This window comes from Ostrea edulis, chromosome 1 (assembly GCF_947568905.1).
Source record: "Ostrea edulis chromosome 1, xbOstEdul1.1, whole genome shotgun sequence".
Classification (NCBI taxonomy): Eukaryota; Metazoa; Mollusca; class Bivalvia; order Ostreida; family Ostreidae; genus Ostrea; species Ostrea edulis.
Window position 1 is genome coordinate 24,554,864 of NC_079164.1, and position 22,500 is coordinate 24,577,363.

At 34.0% G+C, this 22,500-nt stretch overlaps 3 protein-coding genes across 4 annotated transcripts in view; 2 read left to right on the forward strand and 1 right to left on the reverse strand.

Annotated features, from left to right (window-relative positions):
- Positions 1–12,056, reverse strand: part of LOC125663787 (uncharacterized protein DDB_G0283697-like) — a 22,493-nt gene extending 10,437 nt beyond the window's left edge. The window contains exons 1-4 of the mRNA XM_048896163.2: positions 11,949–12,056; positions 9,551–9,671; positions 5,032–5,122; positions 1–1,200 (exon numbers count right to left, since the gene is read on the reverse strand). The exon at positions 1–1,200 is cut by the window's left edge and continues 41 nt beyond it. Of these exons, the coding sequence (XP_048752120.2) occupies positions 1–1,200; positions 5,032–5,122; positions 9,551–9,671; positions 11,949–11,992 (1,456 nt within the window). The 5' untranslated portion in view covers positions 11,993–12,056. The remainder of the gene's footprint in view (positions 1,201–5,031; positions 5,123–9,550; positions 9,672–11,948) is intronic.
- LOC125646969 (uncharacterized) overlaps positions 1–22,500 on the forward strand; it is a 202,350-nt gene that overhangs the window by 29,790 nt on the left and 150,060 nt on the right. The window lies entirely within an intron of this gene.
- The window catches only part of LOC125663939 (uncharacterized), a 14,098-nt gene continuing 9,995 nt past the window's right edge, over positions 18,398–22,500 (forward strand). Inside the window, exons 1-2 of one of the 2 annotated variants that reach the window (XM_056153119.1) lie at positions 18,398–18,818; positions 18,964–19,069. In XM_056153119.1, coding sequence (XP_056009094.1) covers positions 18,551–18,818; positions 18,964–19,069 — 374 coding nt within the window. In that variant the 5' untranslated portion in view covers positions 18,398–18,550. Of the gene's footprint in view, positions 18,819–18,963; positions 19,085–22,500 lie in introns of both variants that reach the window. The other variant, XM_056153118.1, reaches the window with a different exon arrangement.

The following is a 22,500-nucleotide window of genomic DNA, read 5'->3' on the forward strand; positions in this document are numbered from 1 at the left end:
TCTTTCTAAGTACAGAGTGGGAAACTTCACACTCAGAATCAGAATCTGTCCATTGGCCATCGTCCTGCTCATCATCTGAAGTTACACCTCTTCCTCTCCTGACTCGCTTCTTTTCTTTGGACTTATTTTTCACTTTTGTTTTAATTGCTGAATCTGTTTCCTTTTTATTTTGACCTGCTTTCTTCATAGTTTTCGCTCCTGTTTTAAGTTTATCCTGTCTGTCCTTTATCTTGGATGATTTACATGATGATGATGACAATGATTTACATGATGATGATGACAAAGTTCTATCCCCTTTCCCACTGCTCTGACTCGATGAGGACAACTTTCTAATCTCTGCTAAGGACAGACCTTCATCCTCAGAACTTGAGCCCTCAGAAGTACTCAAATCTCTTTTGTCTGTGGTATTATTTTTAGTAGTTTTAGATATTGGACTTTTTTCATTTCTCGCTGTTGTATATTTGATATCATCTGAATTGTCCTCTACTTCACTGTCTGAATCTTTATCCACTATCATAATGGTGGTTTTCCTTTCAGATGGAAATCGCCGCTTTCGTTTGGGTATTGGCACCACGTCTTCTTCAGACTGTTCCGAATCACTGGAAATCATCTTCTTTCTTTTAGTAGTTTTTTTTATTCTAAGATGTTCCTTTTCATAATCGGATTCTTCACTAGAATTGTCTGCAATATCCTCATCTTCATTATTGCTCTCTGAACTAGAAAGGCTATATCTTTTCCTTCTTTGCCTTTTTCCCATTTTCTCTACAGAATTCTTTACCCTGCACATTTTGTTCACATCTTTCTTCTGTGACATTAATTTTGATTCATCTTTAAAAGGTTCGATTTCAGACTCACTGTCTGTCTGCTTGTCTGGTTCATTGACAGAATCATTTTCATCTTCACTAGTATCATCTCCACCACTGTCACACTCAGATTTCCCATCCTCCTCACTCTCTGAGTTTAGGACCGCACTCACCACATCTTGAATCTTATTGATACTTCGCTTTTTAATATTTGTCTCTGTCTTTTTTATTGGAGACAGTTTCTTCACTGGTGACTTCTTTTTCTGAGGAGTATATTCCTCCTCCTCTTCTTCTTCCTCATCACTTGACTTCATCACGGCATCCACCACTTCATCTACCCTTAGTCTGGGAGACAGAGAAGTCCTGAACTTTTTCGTTAATTTATGCTTAGGAGTACCTGTAAACAAAAACAAGCAAAATATATCACCTAGGCACATATAATTACATCAGATTAAAATAAACACTCCGTCATGAGGTAACTAAGTAAAACTGATTTTTGTCAGTTCACCAATCAAGAGGTCCATGGACCAAATTGCTCACCTGCGTCACCTTGGCCCATATTCAAAGATTTTCCCTGTATCTATTCGCATGTAAAACTTTTATCCCTATTGTGGCCCCAACCTACCCCCAGGGCCATGATTTTTACAAACTTGAATCTGCACTATGTCAGGAAGCTTTCGTGTAAATGTAAACTTTTCTGGCCCAGTGGGTCTTAAGAAGATTGTTTTTAAAGATTTTCCCTATGTATTTGTATGTACATGTAAAACTTTGATCACCTATTGTGGCCCCCATCCTACCCCCGGGCACTATGGCTTTAAGAACCTTGAATTTGCACTATGACAGGAAGCGCTTATGTAAATTTGTACTTTCCTGGCCCAGTGGTTCTAGAGAAGATTTTTAAAGATTTCCCCTATATATTTGCATATAAAACTTTGATCCCCTACTGTGGCCCCAACCTACCCCAGGGGGTCATGGTTTAAACAAACTTGAATCTGCACTACATCAGGAATCTTTCATGTAAATTTCAGCTCTTCTGGCCCAGTGGTTCTTGAGAAGATTTTTAAATGACTCCACCCTATTTTGGCATTTTTGTGATTATCTCCCGTTTGAAGGGGTATGACCCTTTCTTTGAACAAACTTGAAAGCCCTTCACCCAAGAATGCTTTTTGTCAAATTTGGTTGAAATTGGTCCAGTGGTTGGAGAAGAAGTAAAAAATGTGAAAAGTTTACAGACGGACTACGACCGGGTGATCAGAAAAGCTCATTTGAACTTTAAGCTCAGGTGAGCTAAAAATGAGTGTGCTATTTTATTTTATCTGTTTGGTTTTATTTTTAAAGGGAAAGAGGTCAATCTTGATAATCATAATTACACAAAAGGAAGATATTTAATACAATAATCTGTGACCAGTCCATGTCTACAGATTCATAGACTCAACATCCTTAAAGTCTAAAGCAGTTTTGTGTTTAAGTGTAAACCTTGAACCTTAAAATACTTGGCATCAATACTCAAAGCCTCTGTTTGAATTATCCTTACACCATGATCTTTCTACATCTAATATCAACCTTGGCTCTAAAACCTTAGAAATCTCTTTAAAAACAACAACAAAATAACTTGCCCGAGGACCATGGCATGCATTCTAGTCACACAGCAACTCATAAGTTGTGCATTAAGTATGAGCATTTACAAATTAATGCATTACACAGTATAGTCCAGTAATTTTTTCACCATCAATTTCATTGACCTTGACCTTTCTATCTGACCTTGAAGTTAAAGATATATTTCATTTTCTCTGGTCATAGACAATATGTATGAAAAATAAGCTTCCATATTGAATTTCTTAACAAAATATACATTGAGGATGTTGAAATAACTCTACCTATCTCACAGAGTTTTGCACCATGCTATTTTTGCCCTAAAGGTGCACCAAATTCAGCCAAAAGAATTATTGCTGCTTTAGAATTGATAGATTTTAGATGAAAATGCAATTTCTTTTACTCTCACTTCTTTGCATGTACCAAATATATATACATGTATGGTATGATTTATAGCTATTGAAATTGGTAGGGGTCACCCTAGTTTTGACAATTCTTATATATATAATACATATTTCAAATAAAAACATTCATACAGAAAAAAATCATTGCATTTGCCAAAATCGTGTTTTTGAACATGAAAGTACTAGTAGGAAATGATATTTCAACCAGAGTATTGTTCTCAAGCCCTTCCAAGTTTTTAAATCTAAAAAACTTTTCAAAAAATAAGGAGGCGGGATCGCTCAGTATATATTTAAACAACCTGAAATGCACTATTGTATATGTAAGCACTCTTTATTTCTAAGTCACTTTCTGTCTAATGTTAGATGGCCTGTAGTAAGTGTTTACAGCTTAGTATTTTAGCGGTATCTATATATTAGCTATGAATGAATTTACAGTCAAGCTCACCTGAAGGAAAACGGGTCAAAAACCTATGTGTATAGTAATACATGTATATATTAGGCATCCCTTCTCATAAAAGAAAATCTTGAAAAAAATGTGCATTATATTCGGCAAAATACGGTAACTGATTTTGGAAATAGTAAAAAAAAAGTTTAGGGTCAGGGGTAAAAACTAGAGATGGTTGGGTAACCGGAACCATACATATTTTTTTATTTAGCCTAATAAGTAAAATTTTGGCCAGTTTTGAAATTTGCTAATTATTGATTGATTTTTTTTTTTACATCCCGTTGAGAATTTTTCACTCATTATTGAGATGTCACCAGCTGTAGTTGAAGTACCACAAATTTTGACCTATGCTTAGCGCTCAGGGCTGTAGCAGTGAGGGTTCTTTAGCATACCAACACCTGCTGCGACACGGGACCTCCATTTTTAAGGTCATATCCGAAAAATCCCATTATTCTCACTTCCAAATGCTGAGCAATTGGTGAAAGAGCAATCACTACCAATTCTAACATCTTAGGTTTGACGCCGCCTGGCACGACCGGGGCTCAAACTTTCGTCTCCCGCTTACTTACAGCAAACGCTCAACCACTTAGCTACAGTGACCGACGAAATTGCTAATTAAGGATGAGGACGAAGTGAATCAGTGATTTTTCAACATTTTTTAAAAGGGTCCTGTGGCTTTCGAATTGGAAAACTTGTCAACATTTTGATCAAATTGGGAAAACCTAGTATTATTGTAAATATGCTAGATATATCATATCAAACAAGAAATCAAACACAAATTGATGTCATTGTTCTTTTATTTTACATATTTAACTTTCTTTTCTTTAAGTTCTTAAAATTTTTGACTATTCTTTCTAAATCATCTAGTCTAGAATTGATGCATCTTTGTCATGTCATATACATAAACTATTCACAATGAACTTATTTTTTAACAAATACACTTGTTCACTTGGCCTAAAACTGATTTCACAATAGGTGTTGAAATACACAAATTTTTACTTTTCCAAGCCTGATTTTCTTAAATTGTAATAATGCCTCTTCAATATTCTATAAATTTTAGCAGTGCTTTTTCTACTTATAAGTTTCAATCAATAAAGATGGGGAGAGGATGCTAGGCTGATATAATGTATATTTTCTCAAAAGGGGGGGGGGGGGGGGGCATAATATGTAAAAGTCAAGTATTAGCCAAATACTCAGCCATTTTGGGTGCCAGATCTGGAGTTTAACTTACATTATTTATGATTTCAATATGTTCTATGGGGGGTGGGGTGGGTGTGTGTGAATGTTTTCAATCTTATCATCTATATATGCCAGTAATGCCATGTAAATTTGTGGCAAAAAGAGGGGGTCCCTCTTAAAAACCGCTAAGGATATAGTCTTTGTATATATATATAAAAAAAAAAAAAAAAAAAAAAAAAAAGGTGATGCTTAATCATATACATGTATTCTTCCTTTGCAATAAAGAATATTCATAGCTTATACAACTTTAAACTATAAATAATATGGTGCAGTAGACTACATTACATTTATTCAAATGTATGAAAACAACCATAAGCATGTATGTATATAAATTCTGTTTAATTCAAATTACTATGATAGAAAATTTATATTAATTAATTCAACATTTCTTTTAACCTCTACTTGCATACTAGATAATAGATATGGTGCTAGCACTCTAATCTTTTTTAAAAGATAAGCTTGTATAGTATATATCATAATTAAACTATGCAATTAAGTTTATACATACTTAATTGCTACACAGTACATTTTTGAGTACCAGACTGACCTTTTTGTTTAACAAATGTAGACCTTCCTGTTGAATTTACAGTCTTCAAAGGTGATGCAAGAGAAGGCGCATTTTCTTTATTTCCACCATGCTGCAAAAGACATGGAGAAAAAACCCTCAAAATACATGTAACATAAGAGAAATTTGTATCAAAGCAACATAAATACCTACTACCTGGTATTAGTAATTTTCGCAATGTTGAATGAACAACATGCACAGGTCTTATCGGTCACCTGAGTATTACATGTAGTTATAAGTATCGCTAGTCCCAAGGGCTAAAATTCTAGACAAAATTTCCTGTTCTGAATATCTAAGCTAAATTCTAATGTTCAGCAACAGTATAAAACAAGATGTGTTCTTAAAACTTCAATGTCCTCAAAAGTGCATATACATATACTGATGAAAGGCTTTACATAATATGATCTATGTATTACCTTTAAACAAAATCACTAATTTGGACCCAACATAAAATCAAAACCCAGGGGTTGCTGTATCAGTAAACTTGAAGTCCTTCAAATGATAAAGACAATAATCACTACAATAACAGGGTTTGACATTAACTTTTTTGAGCACTAGACCAATCGGGCTACTTCAAATGATTTTTGCTAGACCTGACCTTACATCCACTAGCCCTGACCAACTTTCCAGAAAAATTCTGATGATTCTCCATATCTAAATACTTAATTTAAATTACAAACGTAAAGTTTGAACTAAAACGCATTTAATTCTCTCCAAAAAATCTTTAGTCTCGTCATTCAATTTGATGCTTTTACTTTCAATCATATTTTCAATTCAGTTTCTTTAAATTCTTACAGGCACAGAAATTCTTTAATCCATTTAGAATAAAATGACCTTAATTTTTTTTTTTTTTTAATTTCTATTTCATAAGCCCTGCTTTGTTTCTTCTCAACGTTTTCCTTTTTTTTCTCTTTCTTGGGACATCTTTTGCTTTCCTTGAGGATGAGAAATTCGTATTTGAATATAGACATTCCCGCACATATGTAAACACCGAAAAATTGCTGTTTACACCGTAATTCATTAATTTGATAAACACTTTCTTATATTCAATTCAAATGAACTGGGTTTTTTTAAAAATGAAAATGAATTCAATAATTCTATCTAACCAAAACATAACTTTACACACATTAACATTGTGTAGATGTCGTAGAACATCACTTCCGACTGCGACTTATTACAAAATGTAGAACTAAAAATATATATTATGTCATGTGGTTCAAAATTGCTCGCAAACTCTTTACAGCTTTTTTTTTAAAGAATATCTTATGATTTAAAGTAAAGTTTCTTAAATTTGTTTATTTTTTAAACACGACCAGTCGGACTAGTAAATCGACATTTTACCCGACCGGACCGATCATTTAGTAGACTCGGTCGGTTGGACGTGCCTTAGTGTCAAACCCTGAATAATATTGGATTCAGCCTGAAACCAAACCCTTACCCCCTAGGATAATGAAATTTACAATTCTGACAATTAAAGGATAGAGCTGAAACGATTCATCGAAATATCGATACTGTTTAATATAAACCCTCGATTCAATGTTCCATTCATTGCCTCCATTTTCGGTTTGATACGTTTATTAAAAATTGGTTCAGTAAAATACATCAGGTTTGGCCTGTAATGATTATTTTTAACTGCATGAGGGACAAAATAGCGTCAAATAACGTTCAGACTGTTGTTTACCTTGAGTCTTACGAAAGTAATAATAAACTTTTATCAGTTTAAACTACAGAGCCAACATGCATCTTACTGTTTGGCAATTTGGAAACATTTTGCTTTTTAAATTATGAATGTTAATCTTGGTAATTAATTTTTTTTTTCAATGTTATTACTGGTTTCTTCTGTAAATTGTATCATATTGAAAGTATTGAATCGTGGCATAAGTATTGCAATATCCTATCGTGAAGGGGGCGTATCGTTTCTTCCCTAGTAAAGGACTACCTATTCCTTCTAAATATCCATTTAGTTTCAATTTAGTATCAATAGCATTAAAGAAAATATCATTTACATGTTTTGCACATACACGTACATGTGTACACAGACAATATATATAACAAGTTTGACTCCAACCTGGAGGCAGAACCTCTACCCGGGGATCATGAAATTTACAATTTTGGTACAGGCCTTTCTGCTCTATATCATTATGCATTTGGTTTTTTTTTTTAAAGATATGCAGTTGTAGGGAAGACTTTTAAAAATTGGTCAATTTTTGGTAGTTTTTACCCTGCCCTGAAGGCCCAGGAGTCCTGAAAATTATAATTTATTTAAATTAAACAATATTCTATTAAAAATTTAATAGGATTGGGCAGCTGAGGGACAGCTTATTTTAGCCCTCTCCCCAAAATTACAATTTGTCCTCCTTGTCCCAAAAGATCATTCATACCAAATTTGAAAAAAAAAAATGGAATGGTAGTTATCAAGAAAGCATTAAAAATTGCGGTTGTAGAGAAGATTTTTGAAAATTGGTCAATTTTTGGTAGTTTTAGCCCCGCCCCTAAGGCCCAAGGGGTGCAGTAGTCCTGAAATTTACAATTTATGTCCACCTTGTTTCAAAGATGCTTCATACCAAATTTGAAAAGAATTGGAAAAGTAGTTATCAAGAAGAAGTAAAAAATGTTCAATTGTTAATGCATCACGGCGGACGACAACCAATACGCAACTTCCGAGATATCAGCTCTTCTGTGATGGAGGTACGTTTAGTATTCTGTTGAACGCTTGGGTGGGTACAAGAGGTATCACACCGGTAATTATTTTCACTATATATTACTATAGAGGGGAAAAAATCATTAAAAATCAGTTTACAAAATTGATGCCGAATAACGCAGTCAGACACGTTCTATGTTACCTATCTCGTCTGCCGACACCAGAAAAACAACACCCTATGCGGCATTTTCGAAAAAAAAAATTACCCGCAAACAAGACTACCCTCAAATCCACGTGTTTTTCACATGTGTGTAAACAGCCGGAGTGCACCTCAGGAAGTAGCCTCAGCTACCAACAGCAAATAGTTCCTTTGTATACACTTGATTATTTCTACAAATTACACAAAATTTCCTAATCAGGGGTACAAAAATTAAGAGAAAAGAAGAAGAGGAAATGAGAAAAATCGTGCAAGGAAAAAAAATATTTCTTTAAATATATGGAACTACAATTGACTAAGTTCATTTTGATTGGACAATTACCGGTGTGATACCAAGATGTATACATATATTATAGGTAACTATGTAAACATGGTAAATATGAATAAAAGTTATAAAAGTGTAAATTTTGTTTATATCAGCCGTTGGTATACATTAAACTGTCAGACAATATCTAGAATAACATTTGTTTGAATTAGGTCATTAAATTCAATATAAAATTATTTTTTATTTCCTCTTCTGTTCGAGTGATATTTTAATCAAAGAAAGATGGTGATATCGATTTTTGTTTGAGCCACTTAATTATTAAATAATCATACACTTACTAATATTGTGTTTCCCTGCAGTTTGGGTGGTTATATGATGTCCGATAATCGGCCTTTACACAAAAAAATGAAGGCAGCGATAAGCCTTTGTACCCACCGCGTGTGGACGAAAATATCTTTTGGGTCTCATTGTGCGTAAGAGTTCCACAAAGGGAAAGAACTATTGGGCAACTCAGAAGTTGCATATTGCAGTAGGTCACCTGAGTTAACTAAAGTGACCTTAACATGTTCAAAAGGGGGAGGGGGAGACATGATAAATTCATTGAAGCCATTGTCAGTTTCTACTCTTGTACTTTCTAATCCATCATCATGACATTGCTAATTTAACTAAATGACGGAATTGACTAATAGACTACCTTATTTAGAACTGTTTCCTAGCCACTGTAAGGTACATGTACATCTATTTATCATGTTTACATACTAATAAATTGATTCCGAGTTCATGTTTCGCATTGTTAGAGAATTTGTACACACATTTTGCTGCATTTTGAATCTCTTGGGGAATGCCACACAGCTAATTTGTTGCACCCTCTCATCTCCAACTAAACATTATCTAAATAGTGGTACATTCTATTGAAAGATTATATGTAAACAATAGTGCTTTTACAGCAGAGTGGGTCTTTGTGACATCATCAACAAAGGACAATAAATCACTCCAACTTTTATTCTTAAATAAGAGTAATTTTAATCTGCTATTTTGTGATTGTCACTGATCTTAAAAGTGTGAAGGTAAACAAATAAAATAAACACCCCCCCCCCCAAAAAAAAAAACCATGAATACATGTGTTCAGTAATTTCAAATAGACTTATTTTCACTTTAAAACAGGTAACAAATTTTATGTCAGATATCATTTTCCATTACTCTTAAGCATATTAAGCACATAAATTTCGCAAAAATTACAATCTACACTGTAACACACATTACATGTCCCCTGTCCCTTTTTCCAAATTATCCAAAAATCAAGTAGGGCACCTACAGGGATGAAATTCTGTATATGGAGAATTTTTCACCATAACATTACTACTAATTAATTACTTACTTGATTAATGTCAATAAGGATGGTCTTTAAAACTTCATTCAAGGAATTTTTTTCGTCAGATGTTATTTCTCTTCCCACTTTATTTCTGTATGCTTCCTTAATTCGCCCCTTTGTCAAGAAACTGAAATAAACAGTCATTCTAAAACAATCGGAAACTAGTAAATAGATGTAGTCAAGAATGGTCTCGCTAAGTATTCAATTCATGTACTAAACTGCTAATGACATAAAATTCATATAATATCAGTGTGCGAAACTAACTTTAAAGTCCTATAGACTTTCGGTCCATAGTCATTTTATTTCCTATAGACCACAACAAATTCCTATAGACCAAAATTTAACATTTAATATTTATTGTTATTGAAAAATAAATAATAGACACAAATTTGGTTTGGCAATTTGTTCATAGTTAAATTATATTCTTTTTGAATTTCACGCACGCCAAGCTTTTCAATTTAAATTTCATATTCTTTTTCATTTTGTTCCAGCTCAGTTTCACTGTCTGATTCTTCATCTAAGTCAGTTCTACTACGTTTCGTTTTCTTGTGATTTTCTGCAACTTTAGCCTTGCTGGAACTTGTTGTACTGAACTTGCTGGAACTTGTTGTACTGAACGCTTTCCGTTTGATTTAAGTGCGTGCACTTTCCACATATTTTTAAAACCGTCCGCTAAGGACATTACAAATTTGCACAGAAATGGCGTACATTGAAGTAAATATCAAATTGACCCCCCCCCCCCCTTGTTGAAAATGGAATAATCTGATTCCAAGGATTTGAAATTACATTGTGGAACATTTTATTACAGCTAAGGGGTGAACAGAAACATCAGCGTATTACATATAAACTGGTCCCATTTCTCATATATGTTAAATAAGCAGCGGGGAACAAGTTTTTTACTCAGAATTCTTATAGACAAGTCAGTCTATAGCTATTTTGATTGTTATAGACCAACTCGATTTTCTATAGACATTGTCTATCTGTCCATGGTTAATTTCGCACACTGTAATATGTTTGTAATGGCAGAGAGGAGCAAATGTATCAATTGGTGTGCATTTTAGTTATAAATAAAGCAAAGTTTATATTAAGAGTGTGATGCTTCCACGAAGCCTGTAATCTGGCCGTGCAGCTTCCATATGATGGCATCATGGACCCTATGGCCTCTATGATTTTGTTTAATTTTTAAAAATCATACAAACTTTTGAAATCATAAGTATGTATTCTGTTCACATGTCGTGCAATGTACTGCACGATTTCCTTGGTCATTTCACGAAAGAAGTGCACTGACCAGACCAGACAGCAAACACATAATACATTTTTAAGACATTTAGGTAAAAACTGAATCATATGGAGAGTGTAGTCTTGTGGGACATTCAAAAGGATTTTGCACAGCTATCACTAAGGCTCCGTACGATTTCCAAGAGAGACTTACAGAGATTGTGCTAGGACTATCATATAATTGCATGGTGGTTGAATAATTATCTTCACACAGCCATCACATGGATTTAACCAGACATTTTTACAAGAGCCCATGCAAAAAATGGCACAATATCCGTATATAATGTAAACATAAACACCAAAGCTCATAGCCTCCTATAATGCCCTAAAAATTGTAAGGAAACCCTGGTATTGTGGTGATAGCAAAGTTGGCTCATACTGTGAGCTCTAATAACTAAAGTGTGCGAAAAAGTCTGAGCAAACACTGCTAGATCATCTACAGAAATTTTTGGTCACAATCCCAGAAGTCTTTAATCAAAAGATGGGGGAGATGTCATAAAATCACACACGTAAATTATTTCAAATCAATTCCTTCCAAGTCTCATGGTTCCCTTCAAAATGCAGTGTGCCGCATTAGGCGGTATAAGGCCTAATGAATAACAAAATGTCAAGACAATAGACGCGTGATGCCACAGTCTATGTTTTAACCAGGCCTGAGTATTACCAGCCAGTACCTCACGATACAATACGTATCACAATACGGTCATGCGATACAACAGGTATCACAATACTGTGGTCAATAATTGAATAAACTGATAATCTTTAAATATTGTTGTGTTTTTTACCTCCACAGTATTTTTTTTAATGTACTCATGATGCACCTTTTATTAAAACCTCGAAAAAAGCGAATTTTGGTGGTGGATTTTATTTCTATAATCTATTATTCGGACACAAATCATACAAAACTTCAATTTATTATTCAGGAACAAATAATACAAAACTTCAATATCTGACAACCGAGCCCTTGTGATTCCTATCTATATTTTCATCAACGCAGTTGGCTACAACATACATCTGAAACAAACACCTGTGGTTCCACCCCATGTATCTTTTAACACCGCACTTGAAATTACATGTGAACATGATAACTTTCTTCAGATAAAATTAGCAATTTAATTTTCAGTACCTCAAGTCAGATTTTTTCACCAACTTTCTTACAAACTCCTCCATCAGTGCTTATCAAATTGTTATTCCCGCGTACCTCCTTTATAGAAGAGTTCCACCACAGGGCGACACTAAACACCGAAAAGTAGTATCAAACATCGAAAAGCATTTTGGTATTAAAGGCATAGGGTCTAAGATATTGGTGAAATTTTGCATGTTCCAAAAAGGTGGCAAAATTTAAGATCATAACTAGAAAATCACAAAAAGTTCTTCGGAATGTTTACAAATACATTGGATACGATAGTAATTACAAAATAATTCCCTGATCTCATTTGCCTAAACCCTGTTGACTTCGCATCTCTTATGTTTGTGTGTAGCCACCAATCAGCGGGGTACCAGTTTAATATATACATGTCCTCCAGACAAAAATTTTATAAAGGGCTAAAACGTCAAAATGACTTCAATTTCAAAGCACTGCAGTTATAGATAACTCATAATTAATACTAATTTGTTTGTTTGTTTTTTTTAGTTCTTCTTGCAAAATATTGTGATGTCATTTTTTAGATAAAAGATATACCCTATGCCTTTAATATGATTTTCCTCTACGTGTGATTATATCAGAGAGATATACTACGTTGTGTGATAGAATAGTAAGATAATCAGTCTAAATCTAGCTCTCTACATACATGTTAACAGGAGTTGAGATTTATCATTGTTCGTTATCTTCACTTATTTCATGATAATCGAGATGACTACGGCGTCTCCATCGTCAACTTCTCATATTTATCCATCATCACCTGCATATGGTGTTGATGTCTCTCGACAGATTCGATATGCACAAGCATGCTCTGCGTATGATGAATTTTTAAATCGTGTCAGGCTACTAACGAATGAGTTGATGTCCAGGGGTTTCAACAGTATTCGTTTAAAGTCATCATTTCGCAAATTTTATGGTTAGTACAATAATAATTTGCAAATGCAATCTGTCATTACCTCTAGGTCGAATGCTGCATGACGTGTTTCATACCAATTGTTAGGCTGTTTTTACGTACTGGTTTTGACAACGGATTACTCCGTTTATCTGTCATGATCAAGATATAGAGTTCACGGCGGGTGTGACCGGTCACGCAACGGGAGACGCTTAACTCCTCAAAGATACCTGATCCCACCTCTGCTGGTGTATCCAGGAGTTTGTGTTTGCCATACTGTTTATTTTGTAATCTTTATAGGATTTATGAGATTATGCATTTTCATCATTATTGATACATTCGTATTTAAAGAATGATTAATACGGTTTTTTTTTTTTGTTTTTTTTTTTTACAGAAGACTTTTGATCTATCAACCCTAAGTTAAATTGGGGGGGGGGGGGGGCTGTACACTGTACATGTACATAAATTAATTGAAATTCAGCAGAGTCAGCAGCTGGCAATAAATTATAAATTGTAAAAATTAGTTCGTCCCAAAAAATTTTATGCAGATATTTCTTCCTTCCTACATTCTGGAAAACCTGATCATGATCCATCGGAAGTGGACACTGGTGAAATGAACCTAAAGAAACAACACTTTGTAATAAATGCAATACTAAGTTATTAAGTTACATGTTTATAATTGCAAATCTCTGATTGTTGGAAGAAACAATGTTTATAATTCAAAATATTGTCACATTTAAAGATACGATAAAGTAGGAATTTTCAGAAATATCAACAAAACTTGTTCCCTGCCATACTGACTACTCCAAGATCAAATTGCAATGTCCATGTATTGTCAATCTCCATACTCATGCATGCTTTAAAACATTTAACGATTTTTATTACCATAACTTTTATGTATAATACCAAATCTCTATGTATAGAATCATGCGATTGTGAAGAAATGAATAAATATATTCAGTTCTGTTCAATGGGATAAAATTTTCACTATGCAGCACGAGTTATTTTCCCCTGAATACAGGGGGGCACACAACACGTTGCGGTCCTCAATTCATAGCTTTATTCATAGGAATAAATAGAAAATATCTTTTTGCAATTAAGTGCCAGTTAAGGAATATTTCTAAGAATTAAGTGTAATCAATGAAAAATAATATAACTGTACAAGAATATCTTTAGTCACTGATTATATTTTTTTAGGCAATGTTGGATGATGTAACAAAGTAACAAAGTTCTTGACTTATTTAGATTGGGATGAAGATGTCTTTAGCATGTCATCAATTCTTCGTTATTAATTTTACTCAATATTTTGGACGACCAAAACACAAGTAGAGATGTAGAAAGGAATTACATGTGTGTGCAACCAACACAATATGTACATTAATGTCGTTTCACACTGCGGACAATGAACGGCACATGTTAATTACATGTATACCGAATTCGAACCTAATGTATTCTTTCTGTTGAAATTAATATGTTTGGGGTTTTTCACGTGTAATTCAATCTTTTGAATTTTTTAAATGTAACTTTAATTCACTGCATCTCGATCTGCAAATTACAGCATTGGGGTACGTTGGGAACAAGCCCCACAATTTTTTTTGACACCTTACCCACATGTTTTCGACATCTTACTTTTCCCGCAACTATTAAAGGCAACGTTGACCATTTTTACGTGCAAAATTCTATATATAGGCTGGTTCCTGGCCTTTTTAGTGAATTGTAGTGGAAATGTAAAATTAACCGAAGACTTGAAATAAGGGATGAACCGTTGTCCCCTTACCTTATAATTTTAGGATTTAGAGCTTTGATTTCTTTTATTTTGCTTGATAAAAATTTTCAGACAATTGTGAAATGAACTCCGACGACTGCGCCCCCCCCCTCCCCCCACTCTTACGTTGCAACGTGCCTGATTATATTTATATCATATAACAAATTTCATCGTGGTTTTCTTTCCAAGTGTCTGTTGTTTTTAAAGTATTACTTCAAAAATTCTCGGGACTATATTGTATTCCCGCCAACCCTACAATTTGATAAAATGTACTTTTCAAAAATGTTCTCTACAAAATCGAAGAAACTAAATCTTGTTTACATCATAGTTATAATTACAACCGCTATTTTTTTTAAAACTCAGCATGATAAAAAAAGTTCCAAGAAAGATCAAAGTATACAGTCGTCGGACTGTACACTTCAGATCAAATATTGCAACGTTTGACATGCCATACACCTTCTCTTTGTTGTGATTGGTAGAAAATGCATCATGTGAACATTTTCTCAATTTCTATAGGTTAAACCGCCGTTCGAGTATTTATAGGTTAAAATGCCGTTCGAGTATCGTAAAAGCCCAGAATTTCGTCATATGGTATGGATTGGGGAAATGGGGGGGTTGGGGGTTGGGGTTGGGTTGGGTTGGTTACAGCCGTATTCAATGTTTACTTCTATCTAAATTGTAATACAATGAATCCCGAGAATTTTAGAAGTAATCTGTAAAACACACAGACACCTGGAAAGATCATGTGATGATATATAAACATTTAATCAGACACGTTCCATACAATGATACATGTATGTTTAATTACGTCTTTTACTTTGGTAACATGGCCGTCATGGTACGAGAGGGGCTCGAACTGACGACCTTCCGGTCACGAAGCAAACGCTTAAATACCACTGAGCTACCATGACCGATATATCGTACGTGTAGATAGTCTGATACATGTATACGTATATCTCGAGATTGTAAACTGATTGAAATGACCAAAAGCACCAATTTTAATGTAGAGTCACGTTTTTGTAGTTACTCCCCTTACCGCAAGTTGGGGACGTGCTTATCGACGTGGTCCTACGTTTAACATAGTATATCTTTCTTTCTTTTTTTTAATCTTGCCGTCTTTAATTAGCCAGAACTTTAAAGAGTGAACTCAAGTTATTTCTTTGTTTTAATTACTTTATGTGCTGAAATGGATATCCTTACAAAAACAGTATCCTGCGTCCCATTGTATAAGATTTTCTTCATGAGTATGACCTTGAATATGAATGGTATTCCTACTAATAATGATAATTTTAAAAAAAAACATTGTTCTCCATATTAACACTGATTTAAACTTCCGTATCAAAACAAATAACAGATTTTTAGTGTGTTCGATAAAATATGATTTTTAAAGACTAGTAATGAAACAAAGGAAACAGATTTGAATTGCTCAAATTTTCATTTAAAAATTCTTAGTAAAGTACAACGGTATTAGAAATGAAAATGGATAAAAAATACTACAATAGTTTGGCTACGCATTGTATCATAACGCACCGGTATGGAAAAGTGAACAAGAGACATTGGTGCAAGCGCCAAGTTTGTGGGCCGGGAAAACTTTGGGAAGAGTACGAACTAAATATTTTCAAAAAAGGTGTTTAAAAGCGCGAGAAAATAACAACGCGAAGGTTGGTGAAATTTAGAGAAAGTTTGATTTTAGTTTATTTATTTAGGAATAGGTACATATACAATATAAATACAAGACAATATCACAGAGGAACACATAGTTGAAACGAAGTTGTTGTTAAATACATGTACATAAGATAAAGGGGTAAACTTCAACAGCTATTTGACTTTAAGAACATAGTGAATAAATTAATGTATATGCCTATGCCAAGGATAACATATGAAAGCCATATGGCTTATTTCCAATGGGGTCCGGAGATGAACGAACTAAGAGAAAAGAAATGATGTACACTGTAAATATCTACTGGTAGCTCAATAAAGCATCTAGTCTTACATAAGATTTTAACTTAATTTGCAATTTACCAAAGTCAACAGCAAGCTATAAATAGTTTACACCTGTCCGATCGATCGATACGAAGATGCGTTTGTCCGATATATCGATATGCTTCGCCTCGACTAGCCTAAGTATAATTTCTTTTCTGTGACATTGCACGTGAAAAGTTCTGACCTTGGCCGTTTTCGTAAAGTCACATGGTAAAAAGTCTTAAAAGACCTCTAAATAGGATACATTTTTCATAATGCAGCGCGAGTTATTTCCCCCTGAATACAGGTTGCGGTCCATAACATAAGGATTTACTATACTTGATTGTAATAAGTGTAAGTTAAAGGACATATCTCATGTTTTCAAAGTATACAATATTACATGCATTTTGTCTTCTTTATGCTTATAGTAATTAATTCTAATAGTTCGTTCGCCGAAATTTTGCGATAATTAACCACAATACAGACTTAAATCTAAGCCCCGATTTCAAAAAAGTCAAGTTAATTAGGTAGGTAGTCACGTGGTACAGTGACGTCACATGCGTCCTTCGGATTGTGAAAATACTGCGAGATATTATTAAAAACTCAACTTTCAGGGGCCTAATTAATTTACCATGGGCAACATTTAAATCGATGTTGATAAATTGTCCGAGTTTTATATGTGTTCGCCACCAGTGCACACATATAACGATGTAAATTACCCCAATATAGCGAGTAAAGCGTGTATGAAATCGGCAAAATTGTGAGTAAATAATGTTTATATGGGTCGCTGTCTACAAATTGTTTGGGGATGTTATTCCTTTATACATCTGTAATTGGCGCTGTTTTTCTAAAATAAACAGTGCAATCATTATTTATTTTTCTGTGATTAATGGAAAAAAATTCACGTTGGATTCAATATTTTCAAAATGATATTTATTAAAATCAACTTTTAATGCATTAAACAGCTCGACCTGCATTGAGTTACGTAGCATTAGGGGGTGGGGCTAGGGACTAACCCCACCCTTTTTTCCCGACATCGTTCTTTACTCGCTATCATTACAGGCAAAGTTGGCCATTTATAAAGATCGATCTATAGACCGGTTCCTGACCTTTGTTTTAAATAGTAGTAGTGAATTGTAGTGGAAACGTAATCAAATTAACCGATGAATTGAAGTCAAGGATCAACCTTTGTCCCCTTATCCCAAACATTCAGGATTTAGAGGTTTGATTTCATTTCTAAATTTTGCAAGATTTTCAGAAAATTTTGACACCCCCCCCCCCCTCCATTTACAAAAACGATACTGCACCGTAGGTACAATGTAGAGGTTGCTCCTTCGCCAAACGTTCCGCATCTCAAAGCGAAGGCACGGATATCGAGTATTTCGGATGACCTAAAAATGAAAGGCCCTGTTTCGAGGCAGACGATGACCCTGTTACGGCCCTGAGCGCTAAGCATAAGTCTAAATTTAAAGAAGGAAAGAAAAAAATATACATACGATATAGATTTCATAAAAAAAAACCCTTATATACTGATTTAAAAGTTATAGTGAATCAGAAATCTAATGCACGTGCATATTTAGATAAAATGACGTTTTCGTTGCACATCTACAAATGATATGATAATACTGTCATCCAAAAATTGTTTTATTGATATCTGAATCCCCTGTGTAGTTTCTGAAAACACTCCGGAATAAAAAAGTACCTGAAAAACAGAGTAAAAACAATTTGTTCCCGGTCTTTGTTTATCGTCGCATCTTGATTAAAGTTGCTTTGTCAGACTGTTATGCATATGAAGAACGCGGTGTTTTAATGCTCATTGTATTCAATAATCTGTTCGGATTTAAATATACCATTGATATCGATAATCAATATTAGAAATATAAGCATGTATACTAGTATTGAAACGAAAGAGGAAGTGCCTGAAAATATCCATACATTTTGATAAGAAAATTCGTTAACAAATTCAAAATGACCGACATCAAGGCGATATCTCTAATGCGAGCTCGTAAGAAGTGCCATGAAGATTTTAAAATTCCTACGAAATCGGACCAATTTGACACATTTCAGGAAGGAATAGTTGAGGCTACGAAAGCTACGTCCGACGTCATTCAGCAAGTTAACAATTATGTCACCCGAATTAAAAAGGATATGCAAGGGTTGCGAATTACGATTGAGGAATTCAATGCAGATTTAGCAAACCACATGAAGACACTCATTTCAAAATTGGCCCCACCTAGTAAGTACATGTATATAATTTTACATTCGAAAGACAATTCTGCGACATACACTTTTTTTATTTGAATGTCTTATATTTTGTCTGTGTTTTAACGGTTGAAGTGTCCTTGGTTCTATAAAAAAAAAAATATTTTTTCTACTTTCAGATTCCTCCAACACTCAGTCAAACAACGCTGTGTCGACTTCTGACTCTTGTTCTGGGCCTCCAAGCTATCCACATAAAGGAACGAAAGGAGTATCTAGCAGTTCCAGGTACAATATGCAGCTGTAAGCCTTTCATAACTTTATGTTTCCAATGCATTTAATTTTCATTGTAAAACACAATTTCTGGTTTTTAATTGCAAACAAGTTCCATTATATTCTAGAATGTAAAGCATTAATTGATATAAGAAAACATAAAACATTATCTGGGCAATTAAAACTCCCAAAGGCCTGTTGTTAGTAAATTTACAGAACTAATGTCAACCCAATACGAAAAAAAATGTTTAAAAAACTCTATGTTTATTTAGAAAATTTATGATGCTGTCTGGCCTCCTTGACTCCCAGATTTATATTTTTTGTCATGTCTCGTTTTATATATCATTACTCTGACTAGTTTTGTTCATTAATGTACAGGTGATACTATTGTACCTCATATACCAATAATGGTTTGAGAGAATAAACTGAACTGGTCTTCCCACTTGACTAAAATTCCTCGGGATAGGGTGACTGGATTTTAGCAAAGGGGACGTGCATTCTCACAAGTCAAGGTGTTGTGATTACTTACTCTGCACACGTTCATTATCAAGTGTAATTCTGTGTGAAGGGTACGTGATCACAAAACTTCGACTTGTGACTTATAAATATTGCGAAAAATGGAATTGAAAGATAAAGGTTGATAAAACAAAAGTCTCGATAATCAGTTAAGGTAATCCAAAACGGAATCCTACTTTTGTATGTGGCGACAAAAACATTGAAATTCTTAACATTATCTACTTAGGTATCTTATTTAGCACATCAGGATCATTCAAAATCGCGAAACAAAAACAAGTAGAAAAAGCTAATAAAGCAGTTTATGAGATTCTTAGAAAAGGACGTTTTTATAACCTATCAATACAATGTCAGTTAGATTTATCTGATAAAATTATTCAACCCATTTTATCATACGGCTGTGAAGTGTGGGGATTTTCAAATAATGCAATTATAGAAAGAGGCCACCTTAAATTTTGCAAATTATTATTGAAATTAAAACAATCTACTCCCGACTGCATGGTGCACGGTGAGCTTGGCCGACACCCCATGCACATACAAACACGTATTATCTCATTGTGGCACAAAATTGCTCTTAGTACAGAAACAAAATCAAAGCCCTGAAAGTACTGAAAGACGGGATCAAATTATTCAATGCATAACTTTCAGAAATGGAGCAGTTACGCTAATATGACAATTCATACGAAAACTCTCCAGACAAATACTTTAATCAGACATAGGTCTTGAATTGCAGATTTACGTACAACATCCTATTCGTGTTTTTGATACAAGAAAAGAAGTGTTCAAAATCGAAATATTCTTGAAGTCTGTTCCTTTTTTATGGTTTTGAGGCCAAAACGAATATCTAAAGGAATGTTTGTATTGTTAACTCCTAGTCCTGTGGCCAGTTTTGTTTAATCAATATGATCCAGAACTCGATATTCTTGGTTATCATTTCGTCGAGATAGTTCCTTCTTTATTAAACCTCAATATTCTTGGTTTGTATCTTATAATGAGGGTCACCATTTTAACTTGAGCACTTAGCTCTCCAGCTATTCATAGCTAAATCAGGTGCTGAACTCTTGTGAAAAAGCATGAATGCTATAATAAAGTAAATAAAAAGAAATACATGTATATATAAAGGTATGGAACAAAGTTTAATATGCCAACAGAACAGAAATATAACATATGATAGGTTGACCTATGACAGTATATGTTTAAAAGCTTATTTTTATGGACCAACATAATGAAACCAAATGTTAATCATAACATTGATGATGGCATACTTTGGAATTGCTCAATACAACAAATCAATAATACATGAAAGGTTAAAATCAAGTGGATATGTAAACACTCCAACTCTTTCTTTAGTAAAGGAAATTTTCCAAACTACTGAAACTGTAAACAAGAACATGTAAATTGTAAACATTGTAACAAAATTGGTAACATAGTAATTTCAAATTTTTTGACATTCATTTGGGCTAGAAGTTTCCTATGCAATGAAAAATATTTACATGTTACAGTTCAACATAAATAAACAAGTCCACAAGCCAGACAACTGTCTTCCCAAGTGAAACAATATGACATGAAGTGCTGCAAATTCAGACATTTTAGAATATGATGCATATACCAGTATCTGGACAATTAACAATAGTAAAAGCATTACTGTTGAATAGTAAGAACATCGATATAGAACAGTGAACTATGATTGTGTAAATAATATAATACTGTTGCAATGTGAGATGTTGAGTTAATGATACAGACTGATGCCTGATCAGGGTTAAATAAATTACAATGCTGGGTTTTCATCGCTATTTTCAGCATCACAGAAAAGGTTATAATGAGATGGACATATAAAAACTTGAAACTTGTATAAATGTGTTTGTGAAACACAAAGTGCCCCCAATAATGACCAAAGATGGCCAAAGTCACAAAGACAAATATCTTGGTACCATTAGAAAGATCTTGTCACAAGAACTGCTCAAGTGCAATATGAAAGCTCTAATATTTACCATTTAGAAGTTAAGACCAATGTCAATCTTTTTAAAAGTAGGTCAAATGTCAAGATCAAAAGGTGTAGTACAAACGGAAAGGTCTTGTCACAAGGAATACTCATGTGAAATATCAAAGCTCTACTGTTCAAAAGTTATAAGCAAGGTTAAAATTTTCAAAAAGTAGGTCAACTCCAAGGTCAAGGTCAAATGGTCAAAAATGTTGGTACCCACAAAAAGGTCTTGTCACAAGAAATACTCATATGAAATATCAAAGGTCTAGCTCTTACTGTTCAAAAGTTAATGGTCAAACTCCAAGGTCGAGGTCACAGAGTAAAAATGTTGATACCCATGGAAAGGTCTTGCCATAAAGAATACTCATGTGAAATATCATTTACCGTTCAAAAGTTATTAGCAAGGTTAAAGTTTTTAAAAATTAGGTCAAATTCTAAGGTCGAGGTCACAGGGTCAAAAATGTTGATACCCATGGAAAGGTATTGTCATAAGGAATACTCATGTGAAATATCAAAGCTCTATCATTTACTGTTCAAAAGTTATTAGGAAGGTTTAAGTTTTCAAAAAGTAGGTCAAACTCCAAGGTGGAGGTCACAGGGTCAAAAATGTTGGTACCCACGGTAAGGTCTTGTCATAAGGAATACTCATGTGAAATGTCAAAGCTCTATCACTTACTGTTCAAAAGTTCTTAGCAAGGTTAAAGTTTCAGACAGAATTACAGAATGACAGACAGGACAAAAACAATATGCCCCCTGATCTTCGATCTCGGGAGCATAGAAATAGTTTCTAAACTGCTAGAACTGTAAATATGTACATGTAAATTGTAAACATTTTAACAAATTATTACATAATTTCAAATTTTTTGACACACAGTTCCTATTCAATGAAAGATATACATGTATACATGTGATAGTCAATCATAAATATAAAAGTCCACAAGCCAGACAT